The 21,756-nt window shown below is 41.2% G+C and overlaps 1 protein-coding gene across 2 annotated transcripts in view; it reads left to right on the top strand.

The window, feature by feature from the left end:
* Positions 1-15,740: 15,740 nt before the first annotated feature.
* Positions 15,741-21,756, top strand: part of EPC2 (enhancer of polycomb homolog 2) — a 136,223-nt gene continuing 130,207 nt past the window's right edge. Inside the window, exon 1 of one of the 2 annotated variants that reach the window (XM_036928298.2) lies at positions 15,741-16,095. In XM_036928298.2, the coding sequence (XP_036784193.1) occupies positions 15,943-16,095 (153 nt within the window). In that variant the 5' untranslated portion in view covers positions 15,741-15,942. The remainder of the gene's footprint in view (positions 16,096-21,756) is intronic. The other variant, XM_036928297.2, reaches the window with a different exon arrangement.

The raw sequence follows: 21,756 nt of genomic DNA, 5'->3' as shown, positions 1-21,756 counted from the left end.
GACATCTAGTAGTCCCTTTGGAAGGTCCTGTCACATGCTGTCTACAGGGCCAAGTCTATTTCCACTATGTCTGTGGTCAGATTTCTAAATGGCAGTGCCTGCTGGGCTAAATGACCCTGTGCAGGGTGTCTACACCTAAGTGCACACATAGAGTTAGGTATTAAATGACATGTCCCCATCAAGCTGCTCCTGCAGGGATAGTGGCTGTAGTTCAGGTGCATGCAAGTTCCCTGGTGTCTTAGTCATGGCCATGTTAGGAATCCACACTGAAAAGGGCCTGCTGTGTAGTGATCATGTTGTCTAACCATGTTGAACGGTGCCTACTGGGTAAGTGATCATGTTGTGTATCATATCTAGCTGGGCCTGCTGTGATAGTGACCATCTCGTGTGTAATTGTGTGCCCATGCTGGGAATTGATCACTATAGATCAGACAACAGGGCAGAGGAGAAGTCAGTACTTGTGCCTGCTCTGGGCTGTTAGCTGTACCATCGAGGACAAGCATCAAGTGCTAAGGTGGGAAACAAATATTTAGTTTGGAGATGGAAGCTGGCAGTCTCAATTCTAAGAGTTTGGGGGCGATTCTCTCTCTTCTTAGTCTTTCATATTATGGCAAATTATTTCTAATTAGGATAAAATGATTCTTGAAGTGATGAAATCCATACAGACTTAAGACTATGTTAAAAGTAACAAATAGAATCAAGCTTGAATACTCTCCATACTGTTCATATAGAATGCCTTCTGAACTATGCATAAGTTTGTAAAAATAATAAAGAAGAAATATCTTCTCAGAGAACACAGTGCCAGGAAGGATGTTTATTGTTCGTTCACTAGACTCTCATGTGGAGAATTTTCTCATCTCTCAGGAGTCAGGAAAGATTGGTAAAACCAAAGCTTTATTATTAAAAACCAGCCTTATATTCCAACATTTTCATCTTAATTGAATTACACCAATGGCTAAGAAAGGGGAGAAGCCAGTCAGTGGAAAGGGCTGGCTTAAAAAGCACACAAATACACACATATCCAAATAAAGGTGAACCTTCAAAGTGGACAATTGGAACAAGCTTACTGTATTTGTAGAACACTTCTGGAAAGGCCTTCACAGATAAGTTTGTAAATCATGTAAGCAAACCAGTATCATTACCTCCTTCCTCTGTGACCAAAAGAAACCAGACTCATTACTCAGTATAGTACTATACTCACCAGGTTGACTCCAAGAGGTGTCTGGATCTTTACAAAACCAAAATGGATGTGTAGAAGGGCACATGTTAGGGGGCGATATGTCCTGACAGATTTGTTGAAAACAGTCAGACACACATTATTTTCAAACATCATTTGTAAATTCTTTCAGAAGTCCTCCCCATAATGTAATATTATGCCTCCTGCTAATATCTTTTAGGATCTTACTTGCATTATTTCACAGATGAACATAAACTCAGACACAAGCTAGTTTATGGATTATGATGTCATGGGTAAGTTGCCTGTCTCTTTCTGACTTTGGAGCTAACATGTTGCTGCTCAGATGGAAGTTTGAAATTAGCTCTAGAACTTCCTAAAACAAGAAGAGAGTGCAAGCAAGGGACAGAAGGAGGGAGGGAGAGATGGTGAGAGGAAAAAAAGAAAGAGAGATCCTTCCCCCTGAAATCTGGGGTCTTAAGGTCATGTTGATTCCTCTTATAATTATTGAACATAACTTTTGGAAAATGAATAATAAATTGGAACTTTCAGAGAGTCTGATTAAGTCTTTAGATATAAGTATATCCATCCTTAATAAAGGTAATATCTTCTTGTTCTGAAGGATCTAATGTTATCTCTTTGGCAGAGCCCCATGGCCATGATGATTTGAGTAATAGTTCCACTCTATGTCTGGGAAACCAAACAGGTCCAGGGAATGGATTTCAGGTGGGTGAAGGTAGGAGGAACATTCCCTTTAGTTTAGTTTTAAATTAAAGAGTTTAAAATAATCCATGAACCAAAGTAGAAACTCTAGGTTTCATCTTCTATGGACTATATTCTAATTTTATCTAATTTTAATCACCTCAAATGATGTAAACAAAAAGACAAACGGAAAGAAAAGAAATAGTAGTTTTAATATTGATTGAGCTTCTGCCATTTGCCAGGCATGGTGTTAGCCAATTTGTACTCTGTTCTCTTACTTAGTTCTCATAAGGAGCCTCTGAGATAGCCACATTATATCTGTTTCACAAGTAAAGTCATAGAGGTCAAGCAATATAACAAATGTCTTAGAAATGATGGAGACAAGCTTTATCTCTCACCAAAACCCAACTGGGCTCCATTATCTGACTTTAACTTTTTTTTTTTAATTTTATTTTGGTATCCTTATTCTACAATTAAATGGGAACATTATGTTTACTAGACTCCCCCTTTTACCAAGACCCCCCCACAAACCCCACTACAGTCACTGTCCATCAGCATAGTAAGATGCTATGGAATCACTACTTGTCTTCTCTGTGTTGCACAGCAGTCCCCGTGCCTCCTCCCACATTATACATGCTAATCGTAATACCCCCTTTCTTTTTTCCCACCCTTATCCTTCCCTTCCCTCCCATTCTCCCCAGTCCCTTTCCCTTTGGTACCTGTTAGTCCATTCTTGGGTTCTGTGATTCTGTTGCTGTTTTGTTCCTTCAGTTTTTTCTTTGTTCTTATACTCCACAGAGGGGTGAAATCATTTGGTACTTGTCTTTCTCTGCTTGGCTTATTTCACTGAGCATAATACCATCTAGCTCCACCCATGTTGTTGCAAATAGTAGGATTTTTTTTCTTCTTATGGCTGAATAATATTCCATTGTGTATATGTACCACCTCTTCTTTATCCATTCATCTACTGTTGGACACTTAGGTTGCTTCCATTTCTTGGCTATTGCAAATAGTGCTGCAATAAACATAGGGGTGCATCTGTCTTTTTCAAACTGGGCTGCTGCATTCTAAGGGTAAATTCCTAGAAGTGGAATTCCTGCGTCAAATGGTATTTCTATTTTGAGTTTTTTGAGAAACCTCCATACTGCTTTCCACAATGGTTGAACGAATTTACATTCCCACCAGCAGTGTAGGAGGGTTCCCCTTTCTCCACAACCTTGCCAACATTTCTTGTTATTTGTCTTTTGGATGGTGGCGATCCTTACTGGTGTGAGGTGATATCTCATTGTGGTTTTAATTTGCTTTTCTCTGATGACTAGTGATGTGGAGCATCTTTTCATGTGCCTGTTGGCCATCTGAATTTCTTCTTTGGAGAAGTGTCTGTTCAGATTCTCTGCCCATTTTTTAATTGGATTATTTGCTTTTTGTTTGTTGAGGTGTGTGAGCTCTTTATATATTTTGGATGTCAACCCTCTATTGGATCTGTCATTTATGAATATATTCTCCCATACTGTAGGATGCCTTTTTGTTCTATTGATGGTGTCCTTTGCTGTACAGAAGCTTTTCAGCTTGATATAGTCCCACTTGTTCATTTTTGCTTTTGTGTCCCTTGCCTGGGGAGATGTGTTCGTGAAGAAGTCTCTCATGTTAATTTCCAAGAGATTTTTGCCTATATTTTTTTCTAAGAGTTTTATGGTTTCATGGATTACATTCAGGTCTTTGATCCATTTCGAATTTAATTTTGTGTATGGGGTTAGACAGTGATCCAGTTTCATTCTCTTACATGTAGCTTTCCAGTTTTGCCAGCACCATCTGTTGAAGAGACTGTCATTTCCCCCATTGTATGTCCATGGCTCCTTTATCATATATTAGTTGACCATACATGTTTGGGTTCATGTCTGGAGACTCTATTCTGTTCCACTGGTCTGTGGCTCTGTTCTTGTGCCAGTACCAAATTGTCTTGATTACTGTGGCTTTGTAGTAGAGCTTGAAGTCGGGGAGCAAGATCTCCCCCACTTTATTCTTCCTTCTCAGGATTGCTTTGCCTATTCTGGGTCTTTGGTAGTTCCATGTGAATTTTAGAACTATTTGTTCCAGTTCATTGAAGAATGCTGTTGGTAGTTTGATAGGGATTGCATTGAATCTGTAGATTGCTTAGCTCAGGATGGCCATTTTGACAATATTAATTCTTCCTAGCCAAGAGCATGGGATGAGATTCCATTTGTTAGTGTCCTCTTTAATTTCTCTCAAGAGTGTCTTGTAGTTTTGAGGGTATAGGTCTTTCACTTCCTTGGTTAGGTTTATTCCTAGTTATTTTATTCTTTTTTGATGCAATTGTGAATGGAATTGTTTTCCTGATTTCTCTTTCTGTTAGTTCATTGTTAGTGTATAGGAAAGCCATAGATTTCTGTGTATTAATTTTGTATCCTGCCACTTTGCTGAATTCAGGTATTAGTTCTAGTAGTTTTGGAGTGTAGTCTTTAGGTTTTTTTATGTACAATATCATGTCATCTGCAAATAGTGACAGTTTGACTTCTTCTTTACCAATCTGGATTCCTTGTATTTCTTTGTTTTGTCTAATTGCCATGGCTAGGACCTCCAGTACTATGCTGAATAACAGTGGGGAGAGTGGGCATCCCTGTCTTGTTCCCGATTTAGAGGAAATGCTTTCAGCTCTTGCTGTTAAGTATGATGTTGCCTGTGGTTTTATCATATATAGCCTTTATTATGTTGAGGTACTTGCCATCTATACCCATTTTGTTGAGAGTTTTTATCATGAATGGATGTTGAATTTTGTCGATTGCTTTTTCAGCATCTATGGAGATGATCATGTGGTTTTTGTCCTTCTTTTTGTTTATGTGGTGGATGATGTTAATGGATTTTTGAATGTTATACCATCCTTCCATCCCTGGAATGAATCCCACTTGGTCATGGTGTATGATCCTCTTGATATATTTTTTAATTCGGTTTGCTAATATTTTGTTGAGTATTCTTGCATCTATGTTCATCAGGGATACTGGTCTGTAATTTTCTTTTTTGGTTGGGTCTTTGCCTTGTTTTGGTATTAGAGTGATGCTGGCTTCATAGAATGAGTTTGGGAGTATCCACTCCTCTTCTATTGTAGGGGCCGGCCTACGGCCGAGGCTGAGTCCCACTATGGCTGAACACTGCCCTTCCACTGTAGCTGACCAATGCCCTAAGATGGCGCCCGCTTCCTGGGCGCCACCCTGCCTGGTTTGGTGGCATTAGCATAAGGAAGTTGCTCCTATAGGCTTGCCCCATGCTTCCGCGCTCGTGCTCAACTCATGCAGAAGGCATGCTAACAATCAGCTTAAAGGTCACGCATGATCTTGATCACCATAGGCCGGCTTCCTTTATATAAGGCGTAAGCAGGAAAGAGACTCTCTCACACTCTCTCTCACTCTCTCTGTCTCTCTCTCTCCTCTCATTCTTCCTCTCACTCGCTCCCTCCGGCTGTTGCTTCTTCTCACTCACCTTCTCCCGACCTTCCAAGCAACAATAAAGAACTGAAGTGAACCAGGTCTGTGTACGTATCGCTGTCGTCACTGCCACAAGGGGCAAACGCGGTATTCTATTTTTTGGAAAACTTTAAGGAGAATGGGTATTATGTCTTCTCTGTATGTCTGATAAAATTCCGCAGTAAATCCAACTGGCCCGGGGGTTTTGCTTTTGGGTAGTGTTTTGGTTACTGCTTCAATTTAGTTGCTAGTAATTGGTTTGTTTAGATTTTTTGTTTCTTCCTTGCTCAGTCTTGGAAGGTTGTATTTTTCTAGGAAGTTGTGTATTTCTTCTAGGTTTTCCAGCTTGTTAGCATATAGATTTTCATAGTATTCTCTGATAATTCTTTATATTTCTGTAGGGTCCATCGTGATTTTTCCTTTCTCATTTCTGATTCTATTCATGTGTGTTGATTCTCTTTTTCTCTTAATATGTCTGCATAGGGGTTTATCTATTTTGTTTATTTTCTCAAAGAACCAGCTCTTCGTTTCATTGATTTTTTCTATTGTTTTATTCTTCTCAATTTTTTTTATTTCTTCTCTGATCTTTATTATGTCCCTCCTTCTGCTGACTTTAGGCCTTATTTGTTCTTCTTTTACCAGTTTCAATTATTGTGACTTTAGACCATTCATTTGGGATTGTTCTTCCTTCTTTAGATATGTCTGGATTGCTATATAGTTTCCTCTTAGTACTGCTTTCACTCCATCCCACAGAAGTTGGGGCTTTGTGTTGTTCTTGTCATTTGTTTCCATATATTGTTTGATCTCTATTTTAATTCAATCATTGATCCATTAATTATTTAGGAGCATGTTGTTAACCCTCCATATGTTTGTAAGCCTTTTTGCTTGCTTTGTACAATTTAGTTCTAGTTTTATACCTTTGTGGTCCAAGAAGTTGGTTGGTAGAATTTCAATCTTTTTAAATTTACTGAGGCTCTTTTTGTGGCCTTGTATGTGGTCTGTTCTGGAAAATGTTCCATGTGTACTTGAGAAGAATGTGTATCCTGCTGCTTTTGGGTCTGTTATATCTGTAGATGTCTGTTAAGTACATCTGCTCTAGTGTGTTGTTCAGTGCCTCTGTGTCCTTACTTATTTTCTGTCTGGTGGATCTATCCTTTGGAGTGAGTGATGTGTTGAAGTCCCCCAAAATGAATGCATTGCATTCTATTTCCTCCTTTAATTCTGTTAGTATTTGTTTCACATTTGTTGGTGCTCCTGTGTTGGGTTCATATATATTTATAATGGTTATATCCTCTTGTTGGACTGACTCCTTTAACATTATGTAATGTCCTTCTTTATTTCTTGTTACTTTCTTTGTTTTGAAGTCTATTTTGTCTGATACTAGTACTGTAACACCTGCTTTTTTCTCCCTGTTGTTTGCATGAAATATCTTTTTCTATCCCTTGACTTTTAGTCTGTGTATGTCTTTGGGTTTGAGGTGAGTTTCTTGTAGGCAGGATATAGATGGGTCTTGCTTTTTTATCCATTCTATTACTCTGTGTCTTTTGATTGGTGCATTTAGTCTATTTACATTTAGGGTGATTATTGAAAGATATGTACTTACTGCCATTGCAGGCTTCAGATTCGTGGTTACCAAAGGTTCAAGGTAAGCTTCTTTACTATCTAACTGTCTAACTTAACTCACTTATTGAGCTATTATAAACACTGTCTGATGATTCTTTATTTCTCTCCCTTCTTATTCCTCTTCCTCCATTCTTTATATGTTAGGTGTTTTATTCTGTGCTCTTTTGTGTTTCCTTTGACTCCTTTTGTGAGTAGTTGATTTTATTTTTTGCCTTTAGTTAGTATTTGGTTGGTCTGCTTTCTTTGTTATGATTTTATTTTCTCTGGTGATATCTGTTTAGCCTTAGGAGTGCTTCCATCTAGAGCAGTCCCTCTAAAATACCCTGTAGAGGTGGTTTGTGTGAGGCACATTCTCTCAACTTTTGCTTGTCTGGGAATTGTTTAATTGGTCCTTCATATTTAAATGATAATCGTGCTGGATACAGTATCCTTGATTCAAGGCCCTTCTGTTTCATTGCATTAAATGTATTATGCCATTCTCTTCTCACCTGTAAGGTTTCTGTTGAGAAGTCTGTTGATAGCCTGATGGGTTTTCCTTTGTAGGTGACCTTTTTTCTCTCTGGCTGCCTTTTAGAGTCTGTCCTTGTGTTTGATCTTTGCCATTTTAATTATTACATGTCTTGGTGTTGTCCTCCTTGGGTTCCTTGTGTTGGGAGTTCTGTGGGCTTCCGTGTTCTAAGCGACTATTTCCTCCCCCAGTTTGGGGAAGTTTTCAGCAATTATTTCTTCAAGGACACTTTCTATCCCTTTTTCTGTCTCCTCTTCTTCTGGTACCCCTATAATGTGGATATTGTTCCTTTTGGATTGGTGACACAGTTCTCTTATATTGTTTCATTCCTGGAGATCCTTTTATCTCTCTCTGCGTCAGCTTCTCTGTGTTCCTGTTCTCTGTTTTCTATTCCATTAATGGTCTCTTAGATCTCATCCAGTCTGCTCTTAAGTCCTTCCAGCGATTGTTTTATTTCTGTGTTCTCCCTCTCAACTTTATCCGTTAACTCTTGCATTTTTCTCTGCAGCTCCATCAGCATGGTTATGACCTTTATTTTGAATTCTTTTTCAGGAAGATTGGTTAAATCTACCTCCCCAGGTCCTTCTCAGGGGTTGTCTGGACTATTTTGGCCTGTATCAAATTCTTCTGCCTTTTCATGGCGATAGAGGTAGTTGTGGGGCAGTTGGTGCGTGTGTCAGCAGGGAGAACAAAGTCCCTCCTTGCTTGTTGATCACCTTCCTTTCCTTTGAGAATGGCGACCCCTAGTGGCTTGTGCTGGGATGCTGCGTCCTCATGGGGGGCCTCTGATTCTGGCCTGTTCAGGCAGCTGCGGAGGTGGCTCTGCGCGGTTGCTGTGGTCGTGGCTGGTCTTAGGCTGCTGCTCCGCTATGGCATGGCCACGCTGGAGGGGGAATGGATGCGAGGCTGTTTATTGCTGTGAGGGGCCTCAGAGCTGTGCTGCCTCCCAGGGGGCTGGACCGCCTGAATTTCCCCAGGATTCCCAGCTGCTGAGCTGAGTGTGCCGGGATGCTTCCATACAGCTGTGAAAGTCCTGTCCCTTTAAGACTTTCAAAAAGCACTCGCTTTTCTTTTGTCCCAGGGGCACCCGTTGTGGGAACCCACTCGTAGGTTTTACTGTTCCGTTTCCCTAGTATCCATCACACCACGCAGTGTGTGTCTGCTCTCCCGGTGCAGATGACTAGGGCTGGGTATTTAGCAGTCCTGGGCTCCCTCTCCCTTCCTGCTCTGACTCCTCTCCTCCCACTGGAAGCTGGGGTCAGGGGTGGCCTTGGGTCCTGCCGGGCTGCGGCTTTTATCTTACCCCCTTCGTGAGGCACTGGGTTCTTGCAGGTGTAGATGTATCCTGGCTGTTGTACTGTATCTTCTGGTCTCTCTTTTAGGAATAGTTGTATTTGTTGTATTTTCAAAAATATATATGGTTTTGGGAGGAGATTTCTACTGCCCTACTCACACTGCCATCTTGGCTCCTTTCCCTGGCTTTAACTTTTTTAATGAGTTTTTTAAACCCTCCATCTGGAATTATTATGGTTATTGTTTAACCAATCCAGAGGGCTTTATGAAGTGAGGAATAAGATTTCTCCTTATCAACACCCCTTTCCCTGCAATCTCATTTCCCAGAGAGAGAATATTTTGATAGAATATTCCAGACTCTCTCTATGCCTCCAATAGGTTTTCTTTTGTTAAGCACTCAGGCACATTTTATATGGGTGGCACTATTGCATACTTGAGTTGAAACATACTATTAGGCCATTTAATCCCCATGAAAGAGAGATATAGAAGAAGTAAAGACCAAGAAAGTCTGTAGGGCCTTCAGGCATCGAGCTCCAGACCAAGCAATAGCTGTCCCCAGACTTAGTGGAGGGCATTAAGGTGGTGGGAAAAATTGGCCTTCACACCAATGTCCACTTCCAGAATCCCTTTGTCCATGGAGTCCCATTAAGTGAGCCTAAAATGGCAGGTCTGAGTCATCTGCGCACACACAGGCCTGTGTACCAGTCCTAGAGGGGAACACCCAGAGCTGTGAAGGACTGCTGGAATGTATAAGAGGGGAAGATGGAGGACTTGGTACTAACGTGTCCCCTGTATGGATTTGAGTAAGAGCTGCTGATTTCTTCCTTTAAATGCTCTGAAGCATTTAAGGATGCTCTGAAGCTTGGTTCCCTTCAAAACCATCCTTGGCACAGCCTGTTGGGCCGCCACAGCTGCCTATGGTTTGCCCTCTGAAAAAAAGTACAACATAAGCCCTGGATGCAGAGTGGGAGCTCGAAGACAATGTAGGCAAACCATAGCTATTGTCACCAACTAGAGGACACCCCTCATGTGGCTGCAGTGTGCAAGAACACCTGTTCTCCACCACCCCCGCCCACCATACCATCTTACCTGGGTTAGCAAGCACACTTGTTTATGCAAAGGTAAAATGACCTCTTGGTCCTGCCAATGAATACACCCTTAGCTCCCTGCCCAGGCAGGAGGGATGGCTTTCTATTCAGGTACCAGTCCTTGGCAAGTTTCTTTCCAGAAAAGGGTGTTAACTCTGTCCTCCACAACACTGTCATTTAAGGCAGATGGGTCTGCCCTTAATTAGAAGAGCCACACTTCAGGCAATTGTGATAGAGCACAATTTTGAGCTCTTAGCCACACAGATTATTAGGAGACAGTTGAGAGAAAAACGTTATTCAGGGAGGATTGCTTGGAGTCCACGGAGTCCATTCACACTCCCGGATCTGCATGGGGTGGGGCTCGTGGCCTCAGATATCCAGGTCCATTCTGACCCTTGCAGTATTGTTTGTACTGGACTGACTAGGATGCCATCAGCTCAAGTCAAGCTATAAGAAATAGCCTTAGGATGCCCCTATCTGTGTGTATTGTAAGGACACTGTTGAGGTGTCTGTATACCACCTAGTTGCTCTATTCATAAACTCTTGGATATTTTTGTTAGGACCAGGAACAATGATAAATCCCCTGAGCAATTATTTTATCTAATGGACATTACAAACTGTGAAGCTGACAAAGTTTCCTATTTTCACATGACTAGGAAATTTCATGTGAGTAGGAACTTTAGAGCCCAAATGCTACACTAGCACATTTTAGATACTCTCAAAAGCCACCTGAAATCCTTTCTGAAACAAGGTGAGGGGTGTGGGTGAGCCAGTAAATATCTAGGTAATTGGTGTATTTTATTTCAATGGTTTCTGTTTCTTCCTCTGCCAAATTCACCTTTGATTGCTAATGAAAGACAAGTAGACCTATTTTCTGCCTCCTACCAAGTCACTCTGGAGTTTAGGGGGCTCTCAATATGCTGATTACCAGGAACTTTTCTTAGGAAACAGGTCATTTTGTTCTTGGGAACAGCAAAGATAAAATCAATAAGGCATGGCTATTACTAAATCAATTCAGCAATTTTCTTTAATTCAGGGCTCCAGCTACATATTCTATTCACAAATCCTTGCTTTTAAAACATTAGTCCTTTAGTAGCCAGACAGATAAAAAATAGGTGAGGGAGTCACATCAGAATACCAGTCCCAGGTTCCTAACAAGGGAGCCCTGTCAGCTGACACTTTGGACCCCAGGGGTCTTTGCTCTGAGCTGGCTTCGGTTGTCTGAGATATGCCAGCACATCAGTGAGCTCAGACTGCCTTCACAGGGAGAGAGAAACCACTTTCCAAACTCCTTTTAGAGATGCTGGTGGAGCAAACGATGCACTGGTACAGGAGGTCCGGGAAGGCAACTGAAAGGAATAGACATTAGAGGGGACCTAAACCATCAGATGTGTACCATGTACCCAAAACCACAATCTTTCCATCCCAACTCCCTGTTGAAAATAACATGAAAGGACTAGCCAGTTCCACGAATGCAACAGAGGCTTCAAGCTGAATGGTAGCTGTGCAGAATTTAGAGAAGTGCGGGGTTTCTCAAGGGCAAGGTACCTGGATTGGAGAGGATCCTCTTTTACCTCCCGTGGCCTTGCTCTAACAATTGTGCTTCCCTGTTTCAGACTCAGCACTTTATTAAAACAAGTAGGATCATATTCATCACCTTGATGGAACCTAGTGCCTTTCAGAAATCCAAAGTCCTGAAATTAGATCTATGTAACTCACTTGCTGTTTGGACACAGGCAAGCATCCCAGTCAGATTCATTAGCTCTGTCACAAGAACGTTACTTATTTTTGGTATTCCCGTCCAAAAGCTTGAGTGAACAGTGCCAATCTATTCCATGTGTGGGGCATTGGGTGTGTTTTCTGGTCAGGGTGAGACAATATATGAGACAGGCTGTCAGTGTGATTCAAAATAGAATGTCATGGACCTTCTGGAGGTGTGTGTTTTCAAGTCTGTTTCCTTCAATCACATATGTCTCATTTTTCCCGTGGTTGATAATACTGAGCTTTTGGGCTATTTCTGAGTCTATCTGTATCCTTTCTGGAACTGGGAAGTAAATCGTCAGATTATACACAAGGTGGCACCCTGTGATTCCAGCCAGGTCTGAAAGGAGTGATGCTGCTAAGAGACTGAGCCGAAGCCACAGTTTTTATTTAGCATCTGGTTTTCCCACTGTGGCAAATATAAAAGGTGGACGTAGATGTTTGGCATGTTACCTCTGAGTGCTGTCTTTGTGCCTTAATCTCAGATATTCTGAGTTGCCTTAGTAAAGGGTACTGGAACCAGGGATTGTAATGAATGCAGACCCCATGTTCAGATTACATATGAAAAACAAAGATTTATTGGTACTGGTCTCATTCCTAGGAACATAAGAGGAAGGGGTGGAGATGCAGGTCACATACTGACCCAGTTCTTTCAACTGGGTTTGTTGAAATAGCCAATTAGAAAGAATGTGACATTTACAAAACTCCGAAATAGTTGAAGAGCAACTGTATTTAGTAGTTTTAAGGTTCCTTTCAAAAATTCACTTGTTCATTATTTGAAAGCTGCCTGCCCTGATTGCAGTATAGGGAAATGGAAACTGGAATATAATCCCAATTCCTACAGCTATTTGACCTTTATTCCAATTTAGACTATAGTTAGTGGTTTTATTTTCAGTATGACTTTAAAACTATTTCTAATTCTTGGGTGTTTATATATTACATTCACTTGACTAAATGCTTGTCATTTGGAATTGGTCCAGATCATATTTGAAATGGACTGTTGTAATGATTGTAGCCAGTGCATTGTACGTGGAAATTAAAATAGACTACTAGGCTGCACAATCATTTGAAATAGGTTTTGATGAAAACCTAACCGGATCTACTTCAAAAGCTGAAAAGATATTTTCTGTTTTTAGCTGTAATAAGCATATGGGTATTCAACAAATAGTTTGGAAATAAACTTTATGAAAAGTAATGTTTGCATACAGATAAAAGCTTCTTTCCCAGTGTAGAGGCATTCTGGTTTGGCCAGAGTTGGAAGCCAAGAAAACACAGGCTGTGTGTCACCTGAAAAATGTATAGTGTTATTTGCCTCAAACTATTTTATTCCCAGCTCTATAATCATTGCTGGCAAGGCAAGAAGAAAATGGAGATTTGGGGAGGAAATCTGTTACATGGTCAAAGAAAAAGAACAACAAACAACAACTACTACAGCAAAAACCCTTTCCTGTAATAGACTTTCAGGTTTCACAAAGTTTCTTTGAATTGGCTTTAACTGGTTCTAAAATTCCTATGCCCAAAGATAGGAAGCTGGAGAGCAGAGGAGGCCATGATAAGAACAAATTGGCAGCAATGGCTAGGTCAGGTGACAGGCAATAGAGTGGAGTGGAATGGGGTCAGTATCAATGAATTTCTTCAATGAATATCAGTCAACAAATATATATTGGGTGCCCACTATGTGGGAGGCACAGAACTGGGAATATAGTGATTAACTGAGCAGATGTTCCTACCCTCCTTGAGGCAACTGCATCTTAGGCTCTGGGTCGTGCACTCTATTGGCCATTGGTTGCACAGTCTCAGTAATTTGGATCAATTACTTTAGAATGTTGAATAGTCAATAAAGAGCTTGGATAGCAGGGTGGCACTGATGAGAGAAAACGAGTTTTGCAGTTGGGGCTAGATCTGGATTTGAACACAGTCCTGTGAGTTATTAGTGTTTAAACACAGCAAATTATATCTGAGCCCCAGTTTCCTTATTAGTAAAATTATATTTCTTCATAGGGTTATAATGAGAATTAAGCAGAATTCAATTAATTGAGGTAATATATATAAAGCACCACTATAATGCCTAGTTTATTATAGTCAATATTTTCTTTCTTGAGAGAGAGTAATGCTAAACATAGGGAATAGAAGAAAGTTGTCCTTGCCAAACTGGAGAAGTGCTGGGCACCCAGATAAAAGCTCTGGATGACTCACCTCTTCAACCGTATCTCCCTCCCACCTTCAGACTTGAGTGCAGGGCTGACCCCTACCAACAACATCATGTTCTTCCTTGCAGAGAACTGGAACTGCTCCAGAAGCTAGTATTCTGAGCAGGACATGCCCATAAGCTTGAGGAAGGTATTGCTTACAAGAAGTGAGTCACAGTATCTCCATTGTTTCCAACAACAAAATGATTGGAAAACACTCATGCCCTGCTAAACAATGCTCGAAGTCTTGCTCGGCTAAACGAATTAGACTATTTAGACACTGCCGTCAGTCTGTATCCACCATTTTATCTTCAAAGTGAGAGACAAAGAGACAAGCAAGAAGGCAGAGGAGGAAAAAGGGAGAGGGGAAGAAGTGGATGAGCACGAGGAAGTGATAGGAGAAGAAATAGTTTTGATATCATATAGAAATGACTGTAGGAATCAACTTTGTCACTTCTGGACTTTTAGCAAACCATCTGCTTTTCTCCAAACTAGGCAGAATATTTATCAATTATTAGAAAATGGTAAAATATGTTACATTCTTAGGGATTTTGTAGGAAAACTAATGTTTAAAGCCTAAAGAAACTAAAAGAGGTTAAACGAGGTTTATGTCAACAATAGCTGGTACTTATTTTGAGTCAACTTGATTTTTCCCTCCTCTTCAGAACTATCTCTAATCAGTTAAGGCTAATGTTCCTTTCTCTTCAGTCTCATGGCAATTACTGCCTGTACTAATTAATTTGGTATTGGGGATTAATTTGGTAATTAATCATGTTTTACTGCCTTGCCTCATCTTTAAAATTTTCTACAAGCAAATGCTTTTTCTTCTTTTCCCCATCACTTATCCTTCCAGTTGCCCTGTTCTTCAATTCTTTACCTTTCTGCTATTCATCTTTCCAACCATCCTGTCATCTCATTAACATGAAAACTCCATGAGGGCAGGAACTTTATCTCAAAGCTGTGCATCTTCCATAGCACCCATTATTTTACACACATCTGCCACTTCGGAAATGACTGCTGCTTTGGTTAAATTTTATATACTTAGCTTTTAAGAACTGTAATATTTTTTAAATCAGAGAATTATCTACCATCAACTAAATAACCCTAAGTTTGGGTGACAGGTTCAAGTGCACTTGTTGCATCTGGCAGCCTCAAACATTAACCCTCCGCGCTGCCGTTAGCATCCTCTCCTCGAAGGCTAGGATGAACGAGGATGCTTTCCTGCAGAGCTCTTTCGGTCAGATACCGAAGAGTGGATGCCGGGTAGAGGGCTGCAACGGCGCTAGCGTTTTCCGGGCGGGCGAGGCCCGGCAGGTCTGCGCCTTTGCGAGGGAGCAGACGGAACGGACCTTTGGCACCCTGCGGGGTTGTGCGAATTGGAGGATGCGAATGAGCCGGCGCTCTGGGCGCCTGGGAGCTAAGAGCTTTATAAGTACAGGCTCGGAGGTGGCTGTTGCGGCTTGGTTGACAGCTTCCCTTCCCGCTCACAGACTTGTGCACACACGCGCTGCTCGGCGCGGCAGTGTTTTGCCCGGCGCCTTCCTCAGGAGCACCCAGCCAAGCGGGGAGTCGGGGCCGCGGAGGCAGAGGCGCACGCTCGGGGGCGCGGGTTAAGTCGAGCACCTGGCACCTGCCACACGGCGAGACGCCGGCCGGCGAGCAGAGGACCGCCGCCGCTCCCTCTGCCCCCAGCGGCCCGAGGCTAAGCACGCTCCGGCCGCGCCGCGGAGAGAGTGGGTGGGCAGGCGAGGGAGGCGAAGGGAGAGGAAGGAGGAGGGAGGGAGAGGGAGAGGCGCGTCCCCGCGGCGGGGGCGCGCTCTCGCGCGGACTGTCGGGATCGCTCGCCGCCGCTGTGGTAATGTCCGCCATGTTGGCCATGGCGCAGGGAGCGGATCGGGCGGGCGGGCGGCGGATCTAGTGTGCGGAAGCGGCCGCGGGCGGCGGGGGGCTGTTTTCGGGCGGGGTGGGCGCCCATGCTGTGGCCGGGGGCAGTGAGGAGGAGGAGGAGGAGCGGGCCGGCCGCGCTGCACTGAGGAAGGAGGTGGAGGAGGTGGCGGGAGTCCTCCCCCCCTCCCCGCCCGCCCCGCCGCCGCCGCCCGGGCTGTTCCTGTAAGGCGGGGAGACAATGAGTAAACTCTCCTTCCGAGCGCGGGCGCTGGACGCCGCCAAACCGCTGCCCATCTACCGCGGCAAGGACATGCCTGATCTCAACGACTGCGTCTCCATCAACCGGGCCGTGCCCCAGATGCCCACCGGGATGGAGAAGGAGGAGGAATCGGTAGGGACTCGAGTGTTTATTACCCCCCCTTCCCTCCTCCCCCCTCCCCTTTGTCAGTCGGGCCTCGCCATTCACAGAGCGCTTTACGCTCGCTGGAGGGCGCCGCTGCCGCTCCAGCGCATGGCACCTTACGCCGGCGGAGTAGCGTAAACTCTCGGGCGGCGCAGCGCCCGCCCGTGGCCGCCATGTTGTTGCGTCCCAGTGTTGTGATTAGCTCGCAGCGCCGCTTACGTTGCCGTAAGGGGGCCTTGCCGTAAGCGGCGGCCGGGAATGGCGCAGGAGATGTTCTGGCCGGAGTTGGCGTACGGCCTCTGTTTACCCCCCATTTTTTTACTTCCTCTCGGTGCGGGAATAATTGATAAATGAGGGATCCTTTGTCCTGGAAAGAATTCTTTTTCCACTTTTAAATTTAGTTTTGCATTGGGTTCTCTTTGAAATGACTTATGGAAAGTAAAGCTCTTTCAAAACATCTTTCCTAGGAGGTTAGATTTCGCCCCCCGGCCCGCTGTGGTGCAGCGGGCTGAGGCGGTGCAGCAGTGCGGCGGGGGCTGGCGAGGGCCGCGGCAGTTCCGCGGGAGGTAGTGGTGGAGAGCGGTTGACCGGCTAGCTGCGCGGCTGGCGAGTGGGACAGCTCTGCCTGCCCAGCCGGGCCGGCGCCCTCTGTGTGCGCCGCGTTAAGAAGGAACTGGGGATGTTCAGCAACAAGCCGCTCTCCCCGCGCCGCGTCCCTGACAATTGTCACCGGAGGGTGGGGGTGTCTTTTAGTAGTTGAGGACCTAGTGCATCTAAATTGACAGTTGCATTTTTGATAATACAGCATTTTTGGCAAAAGTGCTGGGTTTTTTTCTTCTCTTGAATTGTACATACGTTCTAATTTCATCTGGCTTGACAATGTTTATGACTGGAGTGGTGCTTCTTGCGTGCGAAGTTCATAGTAACTGCACCCTCAAGAATTTTTTCAATGAACCAGCGGTCCCGCCTTATTGTCAACACCGGGTGTGCGTGGATTGGTTCTCTTGCTTCTGTGACTGTCAAAAGAAGGCTCGAGGTTTCTGTGATTGGTTTCTCTTTGACTATTAATATTGCAGGAAATACTTTTATGCCTTTGATTGGTTGCTCGAGTTCTGACCTCATTATATTACCCTGTTATTGCTACTTTCTGCTGTGATTATAACATTTCTCTCTGGTGTTTTATTACTTGAAAGTCTTTCAGTAGAAAATGAGTATGGCCGAAGTTGATGAACATTAAGCTTTTTAAAAAATAAATAGAATGAAGACCCAACGTTTATGCTATAGGTTTAGGGCTAAGTTATGTGTGAAATTTCTCTTTGATTTTGTTTTTTATAAGTAAAATTTGTGACTGAACTCAGTTTTCCACGAGAAAGATAATTAAAATAAGAAAGTGACAATGTGTACAAAAATTAATTGAAATGAATTTCAAAAATACAACTTTAGATTCTACAAAATTAAATTTCCGTTAATGTTATTTTGTGGGTTTTGATCCAAAAGGCTATGAGTATTAACGTATCAATATCATATGTAATTACTTGGATCCTGTTTTAATTTGGGGAGAACTTGGATCAAGAAACTCGTTCTAAAATGAACTGTGAGCCCCTTGAAGATACATTATTTTTTGCAGTGATCAGCAATATCCTTATTTATTGCTTTAGGTTCTTAGTTTGCCACGTCTTAGTGTTTCATCTTAATCTAGGAAAAAAACTTGGAGTTTAGTTATTTTTTAAATAATGTAATAAAAATAAATGCTTAGCCCCATCACAGTTTTGTGCTGTTAACTTTTTCAGTGAGACCTGTCATTTTAAACATAGAGCATGAGTGATTCAACTGCCCAGTTTTCTGGAAGAAGAAATCCAAATACTGATGGAAGATGAAATTCAAATACTGAAAGAACTTAAGTTGAAACCCAGAACTTCTGATTCTTTGTCCTGTCCTTTCTGGCTCTTTAGTGTTTACAAGTGGAGGTTTAAAAAAACAAAAATAAATAAACCCTGATAGTTAAGGTTTATAATCTTAAGTCTTTTGCTTCTCAGAAGGTTCATTTGGAATGTTAGTTTTTTCTTTTTAAAATTAACATTGTAAGTCAGAGGACTTGTGCTTTCATGAGTGACAGCCAGTTCATTTCTTATTTACAGGACTTATGTATTAAGCAGAATTATCTGTTTATTCAAAGTTCTGCCTTGATAAATAATCCTAAGCAGCAGCAAAATGTAAATATCACAAATACTTTCACGTGAGTTGTATTTCAGTTCAGTTTACATTGTCACCATGCTCTAGTTAGCTTTATAAGCATTTTTTTTATCACATAAGCTTGTAAAAAAAACCACGAAAACCTTGGCTTATGGATATATAATTGTTGCTTGTCATTTTTAAGCTGGTCCACAATATGACTCGTTTCCTCTTTGGCTTGCAGAATCCTTTGACTTTTCTTTATTGCCTTCATGGATCCACCCTCTTCCTCCCTAAAATTAAGACTGTCTATGTAGCTATCATTTAGGCTTTGACTCAATTTTGAGTTAAATTTGGATAGTGCCTAGACGAGGTAATGTGGGTGCTCCTTGGCATTGGTAGCACTGTCATAGCTGTTGTTGTAATGCTCTTAACTCTTTTCTTTTGGATGTGGAGACATCTTTTACTTTTTTTCTTCCCTTATTTCCTTTGTCTTTTGCCTAAGGTGTGCCATGTGGCATCCTCCTAAAACTTGGTCTCTGTAGTACCCCTCATGGTACTTGGTCTTTATTGTAAACTTATGGTCATATAACTATAAACGTAACGTTTATAGAAGGATCACGTGGTTGGTGATTGCCACTTCCTCCATGAGTGTTATATAGTGGTAGCTGATGTTTTTAATAATATCTACCATTTTTTAAATGTCTTCCTTGTGCCCCAGATACTGTGCTGACTTTATGTATGTTACCTTAATTCTTTTTAAAGTAAACTTTTTGAGGTGTAATTTATATATAATGTACCCATTTAAAGCATAGTTTGATGAGTTTTGACAAGTGTATCCACCCTTGGAAACACTCACAATTGAGATAGTTCTCCATCAGTTCTAAGCAGCCATTGATTTGCTTTCTCTCACTATAGATCAGCTTTGCCTTTTTTACAATTTCATATAGATGTAACTGCACATACTTTTTTGTGTCTGGCTTCTTTGCTTAGGATGATGATGCATTAAATATCTGTCCTTGTGGCATCTATCAGTCCATTCCTTTTTATTACTGAATAGTATTCCAATGTATTGATTGACTATAATATATTCATCTATCCGTTGTTGGGTATTTAGGTTGTTTCTGGTTTTTGATTTTCATTTAATCCTTGCAACAGCCTTATGACATATTATTGTTCCTATTTTACAGATCAAAAACTAAAGGATCCCACTGCTCATAACTGGCATGGCTAGAATTCAGACCCTTGCATTTACTATCACAAAAGCCCATTTTCATTACTACTATTTCATATTATTACAGAACCCTGGATTATCTTTTGAACAATTATTAAGTTCATTATAGTTCTTGTAAATAATGTTTTATTTTTTATAATTTTGGGAACTTTATTTAAAAGGCAATTTTTAATTGGAATATTAAATTATTAAAGGTAGTTTTTCATCACTTAACTGTGTCTGGCTTTTGCTCTTGGCTTTTCAGGTTTTCTGTCCCTTTTTTTTCTTAGAAATCTGTTATCTTTGCTTCACCCTGTATTGGCACTGTTAACATCTGTCTGAATGTTTATGTACCTTAAGCATAAAAGAAAGTTGTGGGAAACTGACCTATTTTATTATATTTTCTCTTTATGTAATTAATCTCTGTGTAAGGACAAAGATCTTTCATATTTTGATCATATATTCCAAACTATATTCATAAAACACTAGCTTTGTGGGGTGTATGTGTAATTCATTAGCAGAATTTGGCAAATTATTCTTCCAAGAATCTTTTTTGGTTTCTTACTTTTGTACTATGTATACCTAAACACTAAGTCTTTTTATTCCCTCTTGAGTCAGAGGACTCTTTAAATATAGAATTTTTTTACACATAGGTATGATTGTATTAGTCTTTATCATATGTTAATTACCCCTCTTACAGGTATATGCAGCTGTGTGTAAGATATCTCTTCATACTAGAAAAGAACCCAAATCCTTTATTTTTAAAGAAAAAGACCATGCCTGATTTGAATTGCCATTTCTCCCCTCGTGTTAGTTCCCTAGTTTTAGTTATTTTAGTATTTTAAATGCTATTTTGAATGATGGAGTTAGAACATATTCAGACTTTCTACTGTTTCAGTAGTTCTAGAGAGGATATAAAATACAATTTCATGAATTGATATTATAAAAACATTAGGTATTTATACTTTCAAAAAAAAAGCAGATGCCATCCCAGTGTTGCCTAAGTGCCAAGTGTTGTCTAAATAAGGTGTTGGGAAACTGTTCAAAGGGGGTATATGTCAGAGGTATGTGTAGGTCTGTGTGCTGAAGTTTTAGGTTTTAAAGAATATGGTACAGATCTTGACTTCACAGAACTTAAATGAGTCATTGAGGTCAAAAACATATCTGGAAAATTAGCAAAAACTACCAGATTAAGTCAGTCTGACAGACATTAAAAAGCAGTAGAAAAAATTTGCCAGTATAGTTAAGAGGAATAAGATAACTGTTATTAGAATGTATAGAGAAGGCTTCTTGAAGAGAGTCAACAATTTGGGCTTTCAGGTTTGGTTGTATATGGTGTATGTTGACGCAACCATTTGAATGCAGGAGTATTTAAAAAAAGTTATATGTACACACATTCATGATAAAAACTCTCAACAAGATGGGTATAGAGGGCAAATACCTCAACATAGTAAAGGTCATATATGACAAACCCACAGCATACATCATACTTAACAGTAAAAAGCTGAAAGCTTTTCCTCTAAGATCAGGAACAAGACAAAGAGGCCCACTCTCCCTGCTTTTATTCAACATAGTACTGGAGGTCCTAGCCACGACAGTCAAACAACACAAAGAAATAAAAGGCATCCAGATTGGTAAGGAAGAAGTCAAACTGTCACTGTTTGCAGATGACATGATATTGTACATAAAAAACCCTAAAGAATCCTCTCCAAAACTACTAGATCTAATATCTGAAATTCAGCAAAGTGGCAGGATACAAAATTAATACACAAGAATATGTTGCATTCCTATACACTAACGATGAACTAGCAGAAAGAGAAATCAGGAAAACAATTCCATTCACAGTTACATCAAAAAGAATAAAATACCTAGAAATAAACCTAACCAAGGAAGTGAAAGACCTATACCATGAAAACTATAAGACACTCTTAAGAGAAATTAAAGAGGATACTAATAAATGGATATTCATCCCATGTTCTTGGGTAACAAGAATTAATATTGTCAAAATGGCCATCCTGCCTAAAGCAATCTACAGATTCAATGCAATCCCTATCAAAATACCAACAGCATTCTTCAATGAACTGGAACAAATAGTTCTAAAATTCATATGGAACCATAAAAGACCCTGAATAGCAAAAGCAATCCTGAGAAGGAAGAATAAAGCAAGGGGGATTATGCTTCCCAACTTCAAGCTCTGCTACAAAGCCACAGTAATCAAGGCAATTTGGTACTGGCACAAGAGCAGAGCCACAGACCAATGGAAC

The sequence above is a fragment of the Manis pentadactyla genome, chromosome 8 (assembly GCF_030020395.1).
Source record: "Manis pentadactyla isolate mManPen7 chromosome 8, mManPen7.hap1, whole genome shotgun sequence".
Lineage (NCBI taxonomy): Eukaryota > Metazoa > Chordata > Mammalia > Pholidota > Manidae > Manis > Manis pentadactyla.
This window is presented reverse-complemented; position numbering and strand designations above follow the sequence as displayed.